Genomic DNA, 19894 nt, shown 5'->3' with positions numbered 1-19894 from the left:
GAGTGCTGCTTTCACAGCCCTGAGGTCAGAGGTCACGGAGTCACATGGGTTGCTAAAGCCACAGGAAGGCTAATCTGATCAGAAATACCTTGCTGCTCACATCAGACCATCTCGGGTTCGTGTCGGATTCAAAGTCTGAACTGGAGTCGACTTTACACATCTCCTGATGGAGAAGCACACAGAACATCAAACTCACACACACACACACACACACACACACACACACACACACACACACACACACACACACACACACACACACACACAGAGCGCGCGCGAGAGAGAGAGAGAGAGAGATGAATATTAAACATGTTCATGAAGTGATAAAACATTTCATGTTTACTATTTCACATCAATCAAATAATAAAGAACAAATAGGTGAAAATCTTACCATGTATTTGAATGCCAGTCTCCCAACAACGTCTGACTGGCCTGTATTGATCAGCGCTTCCATTCCCGATCACTGAGAGTCTTCTGATCACCTCACACACCTGACCGAACTTATCCTGCTTTATCCTTACCCAATCGTGTGTGTGTGTGTGTGTGTGTGTGTGTGTGTGTGTGTGTGTGTGTGTGTGTGTGTGTGTGTGTGTGTTCGAGTCGAGGCCTTTCTTCAGATATGTAGACAACTATACAGCAAATCCCTAAATATTATTAAATATCTGATAGGATTTTTAGATCACTGATCATCAATCCGTGATTAGGTTTCAATTAAACTAATAATTTTTCTGACAATAATTCGTGGAGGAAACAAAAACATCAATGTATGTGAAGAGAAAAGCTCTAATTTGATTTAACATTTGAAGGGAAAAAAAATAATATTTTTTTAATGTATTTTTATTGTGTGCAACGTAAGTATGTTGTGAGGCGTTTTAATATAAATGAAGCACATTTACTCTTTCACTTTTTCAATTTTATAATAAGAAACACACAGTGGGAGAAAATGACAGTTCCTCGCAGGAAACTCAATAATATTGTGAGTTATGTTCATATATTTATGCTGAGGGAAGGTTCTGTCACGTTGAGGTGCGATGTGCGCATGCGCGGCGCGTCAGATCCGGGCCTGCGGAAGGATGAATGTAAATGTCAAAGATGGCGGCGGAGGGAGGAGGGAAGGAGATGAACGAGATCAAGAGTCAGTTCAGCACGCGGGAAGGCGCGTATAAACTCCTCACACACTCCGAGTACAGCCGGCCGAACCGGGTTCCGTTCAACTCGCAGGGCTCGAACCCCGTCCGGGTCTCGTTCGTCAACGTCAATGACCAGTCCGGGAACGGCGACCGAATCTGCTTCAATGTGGGCCGGGAGCTTTACTTCTACATCTATAAAGGCGTCAGGAAGGTGAGGATGACGCGCGTTCACCTTCACAGCGCGGGAATATCGGCTGTTATTTCACATCGGCGGGAATGTCACGCGCACGAGCACTCTTTCACCGCTGACGCGCGTCTGTTTGTTTATCTCTCTCTCTCTCTCTCTCTCTCTCTCTCTCTCTCTCTCTCTCTCTCTCTCTCTCTCTCTCTCTCTCTCTCTCTCTCTCTCTCTGTGTGTGTGTGTGTGTGTGTTGCTTTGACAGGAGTGTGTGTGTTTATCTGTGTCTCTCTCTCTGTGTGTGTGTGTGTGTGTGTGTGTGTGTGTGTGTGTGTGTTGCTTTGACAGGAGTGTGTGTGTGTGTTTATCTGTGTGTGTTGCTTTGACAGGAGTGTGTGTGTTGTTGCTTTGACAGGAGTGTGTGTGTGTGTTGCTTTGACAGGAGTGTGTGTGTTTATCTGTGTCTGTGTGTGTGTGTTGCTTTGACAGGAGTGTGTGTTTATCTGTGTGTTTGTTGCTTTGACAGGAGTGTGTGTGTTGTTGCTTTGACAGGAGTGTGTGTTTATCTGTGTGTGTGTTGCTTTGACAGGAGTGTGTGTGTTTATCTGTGTGTGTTGCTTTGACAGGAGTGTGTGTGTTGTTGCTTTGACAGGAGTGTGTGTGTTGTTGCTTTGACAGGAGTGTGTGTTTATCTGTGTGTGTGTTGCTTTGACAGGAGAGTGTGTGTTTTGCTTTGACAGGAGTGTGTGTGTTTATCTGTGTGTTTGTTGCTTTGATAGGATTGTGTGTGTGTGTTGCTTTGACAGGAGAGTGTGTGTTTTGCTTTGACAGGAGTGTGTGTGTTGTTGCTTTGACAGGAGTGTGTGTTTATCTGTGTGTGTGTGTGTGTGTGTGTTGCTTTGACAGGAGTGTGTGTTTATCTGTGTGTGTGTTGCTTTGACACGAGTGTGTGTGTTTATCTGTGTGTTTGTTGCTTTGACAGGAGTGTGTGTGTTTATCTGTGTTTGTTGCTTTGACAGGATTGCTAGTGTGTGTTGCTTTGACAGGAGAGTGTGTTTATCTGTGTGTGTGTGTGTGTGTGTGTGTGTGTGTGTGTGTGTTGCTTTGACAGGAGTGTGTGTTTATCTGTGTGTGTGTTGCTTTGACAGGAGAGTGTGTGTTTTGCTTTGACAGGAGTGTGTGTGTTTATCTGTGTGTTTGTTGCTTTGATAGGATTGTGTGTGTGTGTTGCTTTGACAGGAGAGTGTGTGTTTTGCTTTGACAGGAGTGTGTGTGTTGTTGCTTTGACAGGAGAGTGTGTTTATCTCTGTGTGTGTGTGTGTGTGTGTGTGTGTGTGTTGCTTTGACAGGAGTGTGTGTTTATCTGTGTGTGTGTTGCTTTGACACGAGTGTGTGTGTTTATCTGTGTGTTTGTTGCTTTGACAGGATTGCTAGTGTGTGTTGCTTTGACAGGAGAGTGTGTTTATCTGTGTGTGTGTGTGTGTGTGTGTGTGTGTGTGTGTGTGTGTGTGTGTGTGTGTTGCTTTGACAGGAGAGTGTGTTTATCTGTGTGTGTGTGTGTGTGTGTGTGTGTGTGTGTGTGTTGCTTTGACAGGAGTGTGTGTTTATCTGTGTGTGTGTTGCTTTGACACGAGTGTGTGTTTATCTATGTGTTGCTTTGACAGGAGTGTGTGTTTATCTTTGACAGGAGAGTGTGTTTATCTATGTGTGTGTGTGTGTGTTGCTTTGACAGGAGGTTGTGTTTATCTATATGTGTGTTGCTTTGACAGGAGAGTGTGTGTTTGTGTGTGTGTGTGCGCGTGTGTGTGTTGCTTTGACAGGAGTGTGTGTGTGTGTGCTGCTTTGACAGGAGTGTGTGTTTATCTGTGTGCGTGTGTTTGTGTGTTGCTTTGACAGGAGTGTGTGTTTATCTGTGTGTGTGTGTTGCTTTGAGAGGAGTGTGTGTGTTTATCTGTGTGTGTTGCTTTGACAGGAGTGTGTGTGTTTATCTGTTTGTTGCTTTGACAGGAGTGTGTGTTTATCTGTGTGTGTTGCTTTGACATGAGTGTGTGTTTATCTGTGTGTGTTGCTTTGACAGGAGTGTGTGTTTATCTGTGTGTTGCTTTGACAGGAGTGTGTGTTTATCTGTGTGTGTGTGTGTGTGTGTGTGTGTGTGTGTTGCTTTGACAGGAGTGTGTGTTTATCTGTGTGTGTGTTGCTTTGACACGAGTGTGTGTGTTTATCTGTGTGTTTGTTGCTTTGACAGGATTGCTAGTGTGTGTTGCTTTGACAGGAGAGTGTGTTTATCTGTGTGTGTGTGTGTGTGTGTGTGTGTGTGTGTGTGTGTGTGTGTTGCTTTGACAGGAGAGTGTGTTTATCTGTGTGTGTGTGTGTGTGTGTGTGTGTGTGTTGCTTTGACAGGAGTGTGTGTTTATCTGTGTGTGTGTTGCTTTGACACGAGTGTGTGTTTATCTATGTGTTGCTTTGACAGGAGTGTGTGTTTATCTTTGACAGGAGAGTGTGTTTATCTATGTGTGTGTGTGTGTGTTGCTTTGACAGGAGGTTGTGTTTATCTATATGTGTGTTGCTTTGACAGGAGAGTGTGTGTTTGTGTGTGTGTGTGCGCGTGTGTGTGTTGCTTTGACAGGAGTGTGTGTGTGTGTGCTGCTTTGACAGGAGTGTGTGTTTATCTGTGTGCGTGTGTTTGTGTGTTGCTTTGACAGGAGTGTGTGTTTATCTGTGTGTGTGTGTTGCTTTGAGAGGAGTGTGTGTGTTTATCTGTGTGTGTTGCTTTGACAGGAGTGTGTGTGTTTATCTGTTTGTTGCTTTGACAGGAGTGTGTGTTTATCTGTGTGTGTTGCTTTGACATGAGTGTGTGTTTATCTGTGTGTGTTGCTTTGACAGGAGTGTGTGTTTATCTGTGTGTTGCTTTGACAGGAGTGTGTGTTTATCTGTGTGTGTGTTGCTTTGCAAAAGTGTGTTTTTATCTGTGTGTGTTGCTTTGACAGGAGTGTGTGTGTTTATTTGTGTGTTTGTTGCTTTGACAGGATTGTGTGTTTGTTGCTTTGAGAGGAGTGTGTGTGTTTATCTGTGTGTTTGTTGCTTTATTAGGAGTGTGTGTGTTGTTGCTTTGACAGGAGTGTGTGTGTTGTTGCTTTGAAAGGAGTGTGTATGTTTATCTGTGTGTGTGTGTTTGTGTGTTGCTTTGACAAGAGTGTGTGTGTGTTTATCTGTGTGTGTTGCTTTGACAGGAGTGTGTGATTATCTGTGTATGTGTGAGTGTGTTGCTTTGACAGGAGTGTGTGATTATCCGTGTGTGTTTGTGTGTGTGTGTGTGTGTTGCTTTGATAGGAGTGTCTGTTTATCTGTGTGTGTGTGTGTGTGTGTGTGTGTGTGTGTGTTGTTTTGACAAGAGTGTGTATGTTTATCTGTTTGTGTGTGTTGCTTTGATAGGAGTGTGTGTTTATCTGTGTGTTGCTTTGTCACGAGTGTGTATGTTTATCCGTGTGTGTGTGACGTGTGTTGCTTTGACAGGAGTGTGTGTGTGTAGCTTTGACAGGAGTATGTGTTTATCTGTGTGTTGCTTTGACACGAGTGTGTATGTTTATCCGTGTGTGTGTGACGTGTGTTGCTTTGACAGGAGTGTGTGTGTGTGTTGCTTTGACAGGAGTATGTGTTTATCTGTGTGTTGTTTTGACAGGAGTGTGTGTTTATCTGTGTGTTGCTTTGACATGAGTGTGTGTTTATCTGTGTGTTGCGTTGACAGGAGTGTGTGTTTATCTGTGTGTGTTGCTTTGACAGGAGTGTGTGTTTATCTGTGTGTTGCTTTGACACGAGTGTGTATGTTTATCCGTGTGTGTGTGACGTGTGTTGCTTTGACAGGAGTGTGTGTGTGTAGCTTTGACAGGAGTATGTGTTTATCTGTGTGTTGCTTTGACACGAGTGTGTATGTTTATCCGTGTGTGTGACGTGTGTTGCTTTGACAGGAGTGTGTGTGTGTGTTGCTTTGACAGGAGTATGTGTTTATCTGTGTGTTGTTTTGACAGGAGTGTGTGTTTATCTGTGTGTTGCTTTGACATGAGTGTGTGTTTATCTGTGTGTTGCGTTGACAGGAGTGTGTGTTTATCTGTGTGTGTTGCTTTGACAGGAGTGTGTGTTTATCTGTGTGTTGCTTTGACAGGAGTGTGTGTTTATCTGTGTGTTGCTTTGACAGGAGTGTGTGTTTATCTGTGTGTGTTGCTTTGACAGGAGTGTGTGTTTATCTGTGTGTGTTGCTTTGACAGGAGTGTGTGTTTATCTGTGTGTGTTGCTTTGACAGGAGTGTGTGTTTATCTGTGTGTTGCGTTGACAGGAGTGTGTGTTTATCTGTGTGTTGCTGTGACAGGAGTGTGTGTTTATCTGTGTGTAACTTTGACAGGAGTGTGTGTTTATCTGTGTGTGTTGCTTTGACAGGAGTGTGTGTGTTTATCTGTGTGTTGCTTTTAGAGGAGTGTGTGTTTATCTGTGTGTGTTGCTTTGACAGAAGTTTGTGTTGATATGTTCAGTAGTTTCTGAGGCTCATGTGTTCAGAAGTTTCTGAGGCTCATGTGTTCAGTAGTTTCTGAGGTTCATGTGTTCAGTAGTTTCTGAGGCTCGTGTTCAGTAGTTTCTGAGGTTCATGTGTTCAGTAGTTTCTGAGGCTCGTGTTCAGTAGTTTCTCAGGTTCATGTGTTCAGTAGTTTCTGAGGCTCATGTTCAGTAGTTTCTGAGGTTCATGTGTTCAGTAGTTTCTGAGGCTCGTGTTCAGTAGTTTCTCAGGTTCATGTGTTCAGTAGTTTCTGAGGCTCGTGTGTTCAGTAGTTTCTGAGGCTCGTGTTCAGTAGTTTCTCAGGTTCATGTGTTCAGTAGTTTCTGAGGTTCATGTGTTCAGTAGTTTCTGAGGCTCGTGTTCAGTAGTTTCTCAGGTTCATGTGTTCAGTAGTTTCTGAGGCTCGTGTTCAGTAGTTTCTGAGGTTCATGTGTTCAGTGGGTCATGTGTTCAGTAGTTTCTGAGGTTCATGTGTTCAGTGGTTCATGTGTTCAGTAGTTTCTGAGGTTCATGTGTTCAGTCGTTTCTGAGGCTCGTGTTCAGTAGTTTCTGAGGCTCGTGTTCAGTAGTTTCTGAGGTTCATGTGTTCAGTAGTTTCTGAGGTTCATGTGTTCAGTAGTTTCTGAGGCTCGTGTTCAGTAGTTTCTGAGGTTCATGTGTTCAGTAGTTTCTGAGGTTCATGTGTTTAGTAGTTTCTGAGGTTCATGTGTTCAGTAGTTTCTGAGGCTCGTGTTCAGTAGTTTCTGAGGTTCATGTGTTCAGTAGTTTCTGAGGTTCATGTGTTCAGTAGTTTCTGAGGTTCATGTGTTCAGTGGTTCATGTGTTCAGTAGTTTCTGAGGCTCGTGTTCAGTAGTTTCTGAGGTTCATGTGTTCAGTAGTTTCTGAGGCTCGTGTTCAGTAGTTACTGAGGTTCATGTGTTCAGTAGTTTCAGTAGTTTCATGTGTTCAGTAGTTTCAGTAGTTTCTGAGGTTCATGTGTTCAGTAGTTTCTGAGGTTCATGTGTTCAGTAGTTTCTGAGGCTCGTGTTCTGAGGTTCATGTGTTCAGTAGTTTCTGAGGTTCATGTGTTCAGTGGTTCATGTGTTCAGTAGTTTCTGAGGTTTATGTGTTCAGTAGTTTCTGATGTTTATGTTCAGTAGTTTCTGAGGTTCATGTGTTCAGTAGTTTCTGAGGTTCATGTGTTCAGTGGTTCATGTGTTCAGTAGTTTCTGAGGTTTATGTGTTCAGTAGTTTCTGATATTTATGTTCAGTAGTTTCTGAGGTTCATGTGTTCAGTAGTTTCTGAGGTTCATGTGTTCAGTGGTTCATGTGTTCAGTAGTTTCTGAGGTTCATGTGTTCAGTAGTTTCGGAGGTTCATGTGTTGAGTAGTTTCTGAGGTTCATGTGTTCAGTAGTTTCTGAGGTTCATGTGTTCAGTAGTTTCTGAGGTTCATGTGTTCAGTAGTTTCTGAGGTTCATGTGTTCAGTAGTTTCTGAGGTTCATGTGTTCAGTAGTTTCTGAGGTTCATGTGTTTAGTAGTTTCTGAGGTTCATGTATTCAGTAGTTTCTGAGGTTCATGTGTTCAGTAGTTTCTGAGGCTCATGTTCAGAAGTTTCTGTGTTTCAGTAGTTTCTGAGGTTCATGTGTTCAGTGGTTCATGTGTTCAGTAGTTTCTGAGGCTCGTGTTCAGTAGTTTCTGAGGTTCATGTGTTTAGTAGTTTCTGCAGTTCATGTGTTGATTAGCTTCTGAGGTTCATGTGTTTAGTAGTTTCTGAGGTTCATGTGTTTAGTAGTTTCTGAGGTTCATGTGTTGAGTAGTTTCTGAGGTTCATGTGTTGAGTAGTTTCTGAGGTTCATGTGTTTAGTAGTTTCTGAGGTTCATGTGTTCAGTAGTTTCTGAGGTTCATGTGTTCAGTAGTTTCTGAGGTTCATGTGTTCAGTAGTTTCTGAGGCTTGTGTTCAGTAGTTTCTGAGGTTCATGTGTTCAGTAGTTTCTGAGGTTCATGTGGTCAGTGGTTCATGTGTTCAGTAGTTTCTGAGGTTCATGTGTTCAGTAGTTTCTGAGGCTCGTGTTCAGTAGTTTCTGAGGTTCATGTGTTCAGTAGTTTCTGAGGTTAATGTGTTCAGTAGTTTCTGAGGCTCGTGTTCAGTAGTTTCTGAGGCTCGTGTTCAGTAGTTTCTGAGGCTCGTGTTCAGTAGTTTCTGAGGTTCATGTGTTCAGTAGTTTCTGAGGCTCGTGTTCAGTAGTTTCTGAGGTTCATGTGTTCAGTAGTTTCTGAGGTTCATGTGTTCAGTAGTTTCTGAGGCTCGTATTCAGTAGTTTCTGAGGTTCAGTAGTTTCTGAGGTTCATGTGTTCAGTAGTTTCTGAGGTTCATGTGTTCAGTAGTTTCTGAGGCTCGTGTTCAGTAGTTTCTGAGGTTCATGTGTTCAGTAGTTTCTGAGGTTCATGTGTTCAGTAGTTTCTGAGGCTCGTATTCAGTAGTTTCTGAGGTTCAGTAGTTTCTGAGGTTCATGTGTTCAGTAGTTTCTGAGGTTCATGTGTTCAGTAGATTCTGAGGTTCATGTTTTGAGTAGTTTCTGAGGTTCATAACAAACTCACACACACACACACACACACACAGGTTCCTCCTGCCTGTCACTCGTCTTGTGAACAGGAGTGTGTATCAGCAGTGTGATGGATGGTGTGGCTGTGGTGGGTTTTTCTGACGCTCCTGTCTCAGAGTGTGTGTGTGTGTGTGTGAGAGAGAGTGTGTGTGTCTCAGCGGTGCAGGTGTTGAGTAATGCTTCTGTCTGTTGGGCCACAGGCTGCTGACCTGAGCAAGCCGATCGACAAGCGGATTTATAAAGGAACGCAGCCGACGTGCCACGACTTCAACCACCTGACGGCCACGGCGGAGAGCGTGTCCCTGCTCGTGGGCTTCTCAGCCGGCCAGGTGCAGCTCATCGACCCCATCAAGAAGGAGACCAGCAAACTCTTCAATGAAGAAGTGAGATCACTGAGGCCATTCCTCTCCATTACGCTTAAAGGGCTACTTCAGCGATTAGCATATGGCTTTGTGTCAGTAGAAACCCTGGAGTATAATCATGATCGTGCTCCTCATATCCCCCTGAGACCAGAGATTTATGCATTTTATTTCTGGAAAAATTCCCAAAATGTTTGGCCAGAGGCTAAAGACTACAGCCAGCAGAGGGAGCCATTTCCACATGTTCTCAACCCGCGCGTGGGCAGTGGGATCGGGCATTCGTGTAAACGGACCTATGCGGAGCAAAGGGAGTGTTTCAACTTCTCAAATTAATTCCTTTAAAAGTTAAGCTTCCAAAGGCATGATCTGAAACGTGCCGGACTGAATGCGTGGTGAATGCCGCGAGTGCGGACGCGTTTCCCTCAGCTCTTATCACGAGAGCTCATTCATCACGTTAAATGGAATCCGACTCCTGCATGTTCAATGTTTAGTTGTAGTGTCTGTTCTCTAACTGAACTGATTTAATGAAAATTAACGCAGTGGAAAAAGGATTCAGTAGCGGTGGCTGTGGGCGTGGCCTCACAGGCCAGCAAAGCATTCTGGGAATTGTAGTCTTAAATCCCCATGAGACAAAATACATTTTCTGTCTTTTCTCAGTCTAGAAGGCACCAAATTCAAAAATAATTTCACATTTCTACTACAGTAATGACCCTGTTTAAACACAGATTCATCTTCCCAGCGCTGAAGTACTCCTTTAATAACCAGAACAGATGTTTTGTGTCTTCCTGAAATACAGCAATAACAGCAAATGCAGCAAACACACACAGGGACGCGCAGCAGCACACACACACTCACAGGGACGCGCAGCAGCACACACACACAGGAACGCGCAGCAGCACACACACTCACAGGGACACGCAGCAGCAAACACACACAGGAACGCGCAGCAGCACACACACTCACAGGGACGCGCAGCAGAACACACAAACACAGGGATGTGCAGCAGCAAACACACACAGGGACGCGCAGCAGCACACACACACAGGGATGTGCAGCAGCACACACACAAACACAGGGACGTGCAGGAGCACACACACACACACACACACACACACACACACACAGGGATGTGCAGCAGCACACACACACACAGGGATGTGCAGCAGCACACACACACACAGGGATGTGCAGCAGCACACACAGGGACGCGCAGCAGCACACACTCACAGGGACGCGCAGCAGCACACACACACACACAGTGATTTATCGCCTTTTCAACATGGCTTTAGTCATAGGGCTGATTTCATCAGTTTTAGCATACAGGTGTGTTTAATGTGAAGATCTCTAACACACGCCTTCTCTCCTCATGAATGTCTCTCTCTCTCTCTCCCTCTCTCTCTCTCTCTCTCCCTCCCCCCCCCCTCCCTCTCCCCCTCCCCCCCTCTCTCTCCCCCCCTCCCCCCCTCTCTCTCTCTCTCCCTCTCCCCCTCTCTCTCTGTCTCCATCAGCGGCTCATTGATAAGTCTCGAGTGACGTGTGTGAAGTGGGTCCCGGGTTCGGAGAGCCTGTTCCTGGTGGCCCACTCCAGCGGCAGCATGTACCTTTATAATGTGGAGCACACCTGCGGCACCACGGCTCCACATTACCAGCTGCTGAAGCAGGGCGAGAGCTACGCCGTGCACACCTGTAAGAGCAAGGCCACGCGGAACCCTCTGCTGAAGTGGAGCGTGGGCGACGGCGCCATCAACGAGTTCAGCTTCTCTCCGGACGGGAAGTTCCTGGCCTGCGTGAGCCAAGATGGCTTCCTGCGCGTCTTCAACTTCGACGCGGTGGAGCTGCACGGCACCATGAAGAGCTACTTCGGCGGCCTTCTGTGTGTGTGCTGGAGCCCTGACGGGAAGTATATCGTAGCCGGCGGCGAGGACGATCTGGTGACGGTGTGGTCGTTCGTGGACTGCCGCGTAATCGCGCGCGGGCACGGACACAAGTCGTGGGTTAGCGTGGTGGCGTTCGACCATTACACCACGAGCGTAGAAGAGACCGATCCCATGGAGTTCAGCGGGAGCGATGAGGACTTCCAGGAGCAGATCCAGTTCGGCCGCGACCGTGCTAACAGCACACAATCCCGGCTTTCCAAACGCAACTCCACGGATAGCCGTCCGGTTAGCGTGACGTATCGCTTCGGCTCCGTCGGGCAGGACACGCAGCTCTGCCTATGGGACCTGACGGAAGACATCCTATTCCCGCATCTTCCGCTTTCCCGAACGAGAACGCACACTAACGTGATGAACGCGAGCGGAGCTAGCGCCGTAATCCCGAGCAATCCCAGCGCTAACGGGAGCAATGCTAGCGCTGCTAACTCTCTCCCGGCTCCGCTCCCGCGCTCCAATAGCCTTCCGCACTCCGCCGCCGGATCCGGGAAGAGCTCCGCTACGGATAATCCCATCGCCACCGGCGTGAGTAAGTTCGCCACGCTCTCGCTGCACGACCGCAAAGACCGGCATCCAGAAAAAGACCACAAGCGGAACCACAGCATGGGCCACATTAGCAGCAAGAGCAGCGATAAACTCAACCTGCTCACCAAAACCAAAACGGACCCTGCCAAGACTCTGGGCACGCAGCTGTGTCCGCGCATGGAGGACGTGCCGCTGCTCGAGCCGCTCGTCTGTAAAAAGATCGCGCACGAGAGACTCACGGTGCTCATCTTTCTAGAAGACTGTATTGTCACCGCGTGTCAGGAGGGCTTTATTTGCACATGGGCGAGACCCGGGAAAGTGGTGAGTTCTGTCCCGCTCTTTCTCAATCCGTCCGGACGGCTTCAGGATGCGGAGCTTTGGGCTAGTCTGACCTTCTTACTCAGTAGATTTGTTTTATTTTTAGTCTAATTATCTAAAATCAAGATTAATTTACTTGACAAGTAGAGTTACATGAGATATTTTTCTTTGTTTTGTTGGAAATAAAATCTAAATTAAGAGAGTTTATGAACAGGCGTCACACTGCAAGAAAATGCTCTTCTTATTTAGTAATTCTGTCTCGTTTCCAGTCCAAATATCTAAATATTCTTAAATCAAGATGATTTACTAGATCAGTAAAACGACAGGAGATATTTTTTCTTGTTTTCCGGCAGAAAAATATCTAAATGTTAAAAAATACTATTTTACGCAAAATGATCTGCCAATGGGGTGAGGAAAATATCTCCTGTCGCTTTACTGATCTAGTAAATCATCTTGATTTAAGAATTGTTCGATATTTGGACTGGAAACGAGACAGAATGACTGAGGAAGAGGAGCGTGTTTTGCAGTGTAAAATTTCCTCCCAAACAGAAACAAGATTATTTTTCTTTACTAAAGCACAATGTTTTGTTTCTACTGAGTGTAAACTGATTAAAACAGACCCTTTGGAAAGATGTCTCACTCTGAGGACGAATGCCGGAGTTGTTTCTGCTGTTATAATCTGTGCTGGTGTGTGTTGTGGAAGTCTGAAGATAAGGTGAAGAAGCCTAGCACTGGAGATGTGTTTTCCTGTTGTGTCGAACAGTGACCCCGAACCGTGACTTGTGACTGGCTTCCCATTCCAGTCGGCCTGTCACAGTAACACAATTTGCTGAATGATAAATTGGCCAAGAGATTATTGCAATAAACGATAATATTGTCATTATGAGACCCTTTTCATCTAAAATAATGATCATGGCATAATAATGCAGGGACAGCTTTTCAAAGATCAATACATTTTTATTTCTAAAGACTAACCCTGAAAACGGAAAACATTTTAAATACCCACAATAAATGAAGGATGTAGGACACTAGCTGTAGGGATCTGTGGAACATTGAGTCAATGAACTTTATTTATATCGTAATAAAACTTAACACAGGACAATACTGCAGCAGAATTAGATTTGGCTGTACAGTCGTTCTGGAGTAAACAGTGATGTTATCAGCTTATTTTAATTTATCAGAGAGAGACAATGTTGGCAGATCAGGATTATAGTTTATAGAATTAAATAAGACCTCATTCATTAATGTTATTTGTATATTTAGTTGAATAACTCTGATCATAATGTTAGTGTCCCCAACTGAGCAAGAAATCATATTAGATAGGAATATTCACACAATGGATGCTGTGCTGGAGCGTTATGTGAATCTTTTCCCTCTGTACAACTGCGGTTTTGAAATGCTGTTCTCTCCTTTTTCCTCCAGGGTTTATTGTCATCCCAGAACCAGGCCAACTCTCCGAGTGGAACAGTAGTATAGCCTCAGTATCTGTGCTGCTCAGATCCGCTGTGAGCTGAAGGATCCTCTCCTCGTCCTTCGTTCCGGAGCCGTGTCCGCCGGGAACACGCCAGGCTTTCCTTTGCTTTTTCCCCCAGAGTATTTATTTGATTTTTTTTTTGTTCTTTTGTTATGGTTTTCACTCTCAAATGCGTCTCACTGTATTATTTTCCTCTTGTGTATTTCACGCTTGCCTAAGGTGTGGGAAAGCGGCCGTACTTCCTCCCCCAGATCCCTTTTAATCCGTTTTATTTTCACCCTCTTTCATACGGAATAGATTCGACCCCCGTTGTTAAACTTTGCACTGATTTTATTTTGGGTTTTCGTTTGTAACTACTATAAAGGATCAAAAAAAGAAAGACGTCGGGAAGGCCTGGATGCACTCGGCTTTAATATCCTCTGTCTTGAAATCGGAATCGGAGAAGCTGGATGCTGCAATCATTAGTTTTTTAAAGAAAATTTGTTTGCACTTAATAGTTTATTAGAAGAGAATGGCTTTACATTTGTGTGTGCAAGGACTCACAGACCGGTATAATGTGGAGAATTATGATTAAAACTTTGTATCTATTGAGCATTTATTTTAATATTGTTTCAGATAAAAATCTGCTTTGTATTATATGTATAATATTGTTATAATATTCAGTGATTTATTGGGGCAAATGATCAGTAGTGGAAGTTTGTCATCATTACAGGAAATAGTGACATTTCTAAAGCAGAAAAATAGACATAATAATATTAAAAATAATCTTAAATATGCAGGTTTTTTTGTTTTCATTTTTCCTTGTCTCTTGTACAGAAGTCACCCAGATGTATTTTGATAATATAGGAGATTTATGTGAACCGCTAGATTGTCTGCTAATAACACGTGTGAAGCTCAGGAAGCCTAGCAGACGAAGAGATCTCACGAGAGTTTGAAGAGTTGATATTTTGCTTCCCTGTGTACCGCCACTATAGGGTTAACTCTTACAGTGACACTATTAAACCTTCTGTGTGACCTCCTGACCTCCAGGAAATATACACTAACCGGGAAACACCAGGATGTGGATGGAAGTGTCATGTTTTTTGATTCATGTGGTTAACATTTTGCATTTCACATTTTGTTCTTCATTAAAAAAAAGTCCACGGATGTTTTGTCTGGTGTGTGTCGTCCTTGGCTGTGATGTTGTGTTCTTTCTATTAAGCCCCTCGATAACGCTGCGTTTGAGCCTCTTTACGGCGGTAAGAACAGGTGTCGATAACGCTGCGTTTGAGCCTCTTTACGGCGGTAAGAACAGGTGTCGATAACGCTGCGTTTGAGCCTCTTTACCGCGGTAAGAACAGGTGTCGTCATCGCCGCGTTTGAGCCTCTTTACGGCGGTAAGAACAGGTGTCGTCATCGCCGCGTTTGAGCCTCTTTACCGCGGTAAGAACAGGTGTCGTCATCGCCGCGTTTGAGCCTCTTTACGGCGGTAAGAACAGGTGTCGTCATCGCCGCGTTTGAGCCTCTTTACCGCGGTAAGAACAGGTGTCGTCATCGCCGCGTTTGAGCCTCTTTACCGCGGTAAGAACAGGTGTCGTCATCGCCGCGTTTGAGCCTCTTTACGGCGGTAAGAACAGGTGTCGATAACGCTGCGTTTGAGCCTCTTTACCGCGGTAAGAACAGGTGTCGTCATCGCCGCGTTTGAGCCTCTTTACGGCGGTAAGAACAGGTGTCGTCATCGCCGCGTTTGAGCCTCTTTACCGCGGTAAGAACAGGTGTCGTCATCGCCGCGTTTGAGCCTCTTTACGGCGGTAAGAACAGGTGTCGTCATCGCCGCGTTTGAGCCTCTTTACCGCGGTAAGAACAGGTGTCGTCATCGCCGCGTTTGAGCCTCTTTACCGCGGTAAGAACAGGTGTCGTCATCGCCGCGTTTGAGCCTCTTTACCGCGGTAAGAACAGGTGTCGACATCGCCGCGTTTGAGCCTCTTTACCGCGGTAAGAACAGGTGTCGACATCGCCGCGTTTGAGCCTCTTTACCGCGGTAAGAACAGGTGTCATCGCTGCGTTTGAGCCTCTTTACCGCGGTAAGAACAGGTGTCGATAACGCCGCGTTTGAGCCTCTTTACCGCGGTAAGAACAGGTGTTGTCATCGCCGCGTTTGAGCCTCTTTACCGCGGTAAGAACAGGTGTTGTCATCGCCGCGTTTGAGCCTCTTTACCGCGGTAAGAACAGGTGTTGTCATCGCCGCGTTTGAGCCTCTTTACCGCGGTAAGAACAGGTGTCGACATCGCCGCGTTTGAGCCTCTTTACCGCGGTAAGAACAGGTGTCATCGCTGCGTTTGAGCCTCTTTACCGCGGTAAGAACAGGTGTCATCGCTGCGTTTGAGCCTCTTTACCGCGGTAAGAACAGGTGTCGATAACGCCGCGTTTGAGCCTCTTTACCGCGGTAAGAACAGGTGTTGTCATCGCCGCGTTTGAGCCTCTTTACCGCGGTAAGAACAGGTGTCGACATCGCTGCGTTTGAGCCTCTTTACCGCGGTAAGAACAGGTGTCATCGCTGCGTTTGAGCCTCTTTACCGCGGTAAGAACAGGTGTCGATAACGCCGCGTTTGAGCCTCTTTACCGCGGTAAGAACAGGTGTTGTCATCGCCGCGTTTGAGCCTCTTTACCGCGGTAAGAACAGGTGTTGTCATCGCCGCGTTTGAGCCTCTTTACCGCGGTAAGAACAGGTGTCGACATCGCCGCGTTTGAGCCTCTTTACCGCGGTAAGAACAGGTGTCATCGCTGCGTTTGAGCCTCTTTACCGCGGTAAGAACAGGTGTCGATAACGCCGCGTTTGAGCCTCTTTACGGCGGTAAGAACAGGTGTTGTCATCGCCGCGTTTGAGCCTCTTTACGGCGGTAAGAACAGGTGTCGTCATCGCCGTGTTTGAGCCTCTTTACGGCGGTAAGAACAGGTGTCGATAACGCCGCGTTTGAGCCTCTTTACCGCGGTAAGAACAGGTGTTGTCATCGCCGCGTTTGAGCCTCTTTACCGCGGTAAGAACAGGTGTTGTCATCGCCGCGTTTGAGCCTCTTTACCGCGGTAAGAACAGGTGTCGACATCGCCGCGTTTGAGCCTCTTTACCGCGGTAAGAACAGGTGTCATCGCTGCGTTTGAGCCTCTTTACCGCGGTAAGAACAGGTGTCGATAACGCCGCGTTTGAGCCTCTTTACGGCGGTAAGAACAGGTGTTGTCATCGCCGCGTTTGAGCCTCTTTACGGCGGTAAGAACAGGTGTTGTCATCGCCGCGTTTGAGCCGCTTTACGGCGGTAAGAACAGGTGTTGTCATCGCCGCGTTTGAGCCTCTTTACCGCGGTAAGAACAGGTGTCGACATCGCAGCGTTTGAGCCTCTTTACCGCGGTAAGAACAGGTGTCGACATCGCCGCGTTTGAGCCTCTTTACCGCGGTAAGAACAGGTGTCGTCATCGCCGCGTTTGAGCCTCTTTACCGCGGTAAGAACAGGTGTCGATAACGCCGCGTTTGAGCCTCTTTACGGCGGTAAGAACAGGTGTTGTCATCGCCGCGTTTGAGCCGCTTTACGGCGGTAAGAACAGGTGTCGTCATCGCCGCGTTTGAGCCTCTTTACGGCGGTAAGAACAGGTGTTGTCATCGCCGCGTTTGAGCCTCTTTACGGCGGTAAGAACAGGCGTCGTCATCGCCGCGTTTGAGCCTCTTTACGGCGGTAAGAACAGGTGTTGTCATCGCCGCGTTTGAGCCTCTTTACCGCGGTAAGAACAGGTGTCGACATCGCCGCGTTTGAGCCTCTTTACGGCGGTAAGAACAGGTGTCGATAACGCCGCGTTTGAGCCTCTTTACGGCGGTAAGAACAGGTGTTGTCATCGCCGCGTTTGAGCCTCTTTACCGCGGTAAGAACAGGTGTTGTCATCGCCGCGTTTGAGCCTCTTTACCGCGGTAAGAACAGGTGTTGTCATCGCCGCGTTTGAGCCTCATTACTGCGGTAAGAACAGGTGTCGACATCGCCGCGTTTGAGCCTCTTTACGGCGGTAAGAACAGGTGTCGACATCGCCGCGTTTGAGCCTCTTTACGGCGGTAAGAACAGGTGTTGTCATCGCCGCGTTTGAGCCTCTTTACCGCGGTAAGAACAGGTGTTGTCATCGCCGCGTTTGAGCCTCTTTACCGCGGTAAGAACAGGTGTTGTCATCGCCGCGTTTGAGCCTCTTTACCGCGGTAAGAACAGGTGTCGACATCGCCGCGTTTGAGCCTCTTTACGGCGGTAAGAACAGGTGTCGATAACGCTGCGTTTGAGCCTCTTTACGGCGGTAAGAACAGGTGTCGACATCGCCGCGTTTGAGCCTCTTTACGGCGGTAAGAACAGGTGTCGATAACGCCGCGTTTGAGCCTCTTTACGGCGGTAAGAACAGGTGTTGTCATCGCCGCGTTTGAGCCTCTTTACCGCGGTAAGAACAGGTGTCGACATCGCCGCGTTTGAGCCTCTTTACCGCGGTAAGAACAGGTGTCGACATCGCCGCGTTTGAGCCTCTTTACCGCGGTAAGAACAGGTGTCGACATCGCCGCGTTTGAGCCTCTTTACCGCGGTAAGAACAGGTGTCGTCATCGCCGCGTTTGAGCCTCTTTACCGCGGTAAGAACAGGTGTTGTCATCGCCGCGTTTGAGCCTCTTTACCGCGGTAAGAACAGGTGTTGTCATCGCCGCGTTTGAGCCTCTTTACCGCGGTAAGAACAGGTGTCGTCATCGCCGCGTTTGAGCCTCTTTACCGCGGTAAGAACAGGTGTCGACATCGCCGCGTTTGAGCCTCTTTACCGCGGTAAGAACAGGTGTCGACATCGCCGCGCTTGAGCCTCTTTACCGCGGTAAGAACAGGTGTTGTCATCGCCGCGTTTGAGCCTCTTTACGGCGGTAAGAACAGGTGTTGTCATCGCCGCGTTTGAGCCTCTTTACCGCGGTAAGAACAGGTGTTGTCATCGCCGCGTTTGAGCCTCTTTACGGCGGTAAGAACAGGTGTCGACATCGCCGCGTTTGAGCCTCATTACTGCGGTAAGAACAGGTGTCGACATCGCCGCGTTTGAGCCTCATTACTGCGGTAAGAACAGGCGTCGATTTTACCGCGATTTTTTTTCATCTATCTATCTATCTATCTATCTATCTATCTATCTATCTATCTATCTATCATGGACCAGCTGGAGTTTGTTTATTAAGCGAGCAGGGCAACCACCCAGTAGAGCATTACAGTAATCTAGCCTTGAGCTCATGAACTCATGTACTAACTGTTCAGCATTTTGCATTGAGAGCATGTGCCGTAATTTAGATATATTTTTAAGATGGTAGAATGCGGTTTTACAGATGCTAGAAACGTGGCTTTCAAATGAGAGATTGTTATCAAAGAGCACACTCAGGTTCCTCACTGACTGTGTGTGTGTGTGTGTGTGTGTGTGTGACGAGGGCTTGACAGAGCAGTCATCAAGTGTTAGACAGTATTCTCGGTTACTACTTGTGGAGCTTTTCTGTCCAATAATTAAAAATTCAGTTTTATCTGAAATTAAGTTGCAGGAAATTACTATTCATCCAATTTTTTATATCAGCTCTGCATTCCGTTAATCTTGTGAATTGGTAGGTTTCGTCAGGGCGTGAGGAAATATAGAGCTGAGTATCGTCAGCATAACAATGAAAACTAACGCCATGTTTCCTAATGATATCTCCCAGTGGAGCAGATACAGGGTGAAGAGCAGCGGTCCTAACACTGAGCCTTGCGGTACTCCATACTGAACTTGTGTTCGGTGTGACATTTCTTCATTTACTGCTACAAACTGATAACGGTCAGATAAGTACGATTTAAACCATGCCAAAGCAGTTCCACTAACGCCAACATAACTCGAGTCTATTCAGAAGAATATTGTGGTCGATAGTATCGAATGCAGCGCTAAGATCGAGTAACACTAATAGAGAGACTCAACCACGATCAGATGATAAGAGTAAATCATTTGTAACTCTAATGAGAGCAGTCTAAGTGCTATGATACGGTCTAAAACACACACACACACACACACACACACACACACACACACACACACACACACACACACACACACACACACACCGTAACTCTAATGAGAGCAGTCTCAGTGCTATGATACGGTCTAAAACACACACACACACACACACACACACACACACACACACACACACACACACACCGTAACTCTAATGAGAGCAGTCTCAGTGCTATGATACGGTCTAAATCCTGACTGGAAATCCTCACATATACCATTTCTGTCTGAAAGGAGCATAATTGTGAAGACACGGCCTTTTCTAGTGTTTTTGATAGAAACGGTAGACTCGAGATTGGCCTGTAATTGACTAATTCTTTAGGATCAAGTTGCGTTTTTTTAATAAGTGGTTTAATTATAGCCAACTTAAAGGTTTTCGGTCCATATCCTAATGTCAAAGATGAGTTAATGATAATAAGCAGAGGATCTGTGACCTCTGGAAGTATCTCTTTTAATAGCCTAGTCGGTATAGGGTCAAGCTTACATGTTAATGGACCGTGACTTTCTGACGGGATGATGTCGCGTCGAGAAGCAACACTAATGTATGATGTCAAACATGGCGCTTTGAACGAGTGTAAATTAAAACCTTTTTATTAAAGACTGTTGTGGAAAAGTGATCATGATCTGCCGGAGCATCTGGAGAGCAGGAAGAGGAAGTGAATGGCACCTTCCGGAGATCCCAGAGTCAGAGGATGCTCTGAGGGAGAATCATCCATTCCTCAGAGTGAGTTCAGCATCTGAGCTGCACAGGACAGGGTCGGGTCAGATCAGGGTCGGGTCGGGTTGGGTCAGATCAGGG

The 19894-nt window shown here is 46.3% G+C and overlaps 1 protein-coding gene across 1 annotated transcript; it reads left to right on the top strand.

Moving 5' to 3' along the window:
* The first annotated feature begins 1039 nt into the window (after positions 1-1039).
* wdr20a (WD repeat domain 20a) lies at positions 1040-14193 on the top strand. The gene is made up of 4 exons (XM_067454801.1): positions 1040-1341; positions 8641-8823; positions 10308-11576; positions 12996-14193. Exons 1-4 carry the CDS (start codon positions 1084-1086, stop codon positions 13047-13049), a joined length of 1764 nt encoding a protein of 587 aa, XP_067310902.1. The 5' UTR covers positions 1040-1083; the 3' UTR covers positions 13050-14193.
* Positions 14194-19894: the final 5701 nt, after the last annotated feature.

The sequence above is a fragment of the Pseudorasbora parva genome, chromosome 10, assembly GCF_024679245.1.
Source record: "Pseudorasbora parva isolate DD20220531a chromosome 10, ASM2467924v1, whole genome shotgun sequence".
Classification (NCBI taxonomy): domain Eukaryota; kingdom Metazoa; phylum Chordata; class Actinopteri; order Cypriniformes; family Gobionidae; genus Pseudorasbora; species Pseudorasbora parva.
This window is presented reverse-complemented; position numbering and strand designations above follow the sequence as displayed.

Coding starts and splice junctions, on each gene's coding strand:
- wdr20a (XM_067454801.1), top strand. CDS start 1,084: ATGTCAAAGATGGCGGCGGAGGGAGGAGGGAAGGAGATGAACGAGATC. Junction 1,342..8,640: donor TCTATAAAGGCGTCAGGAAG/GTGAGGATGACG, acceptor GTTGGGCCACAG/GCTGCTGACCTGAGCAAGCC. Junction 11,577..12,995: donor GGGCGAGACCCGGGAAAGTG/GTGAGTTCTGTC, acceptor TTTTTCCTCCAG/GGTTTATTGTCATCCCAGAA.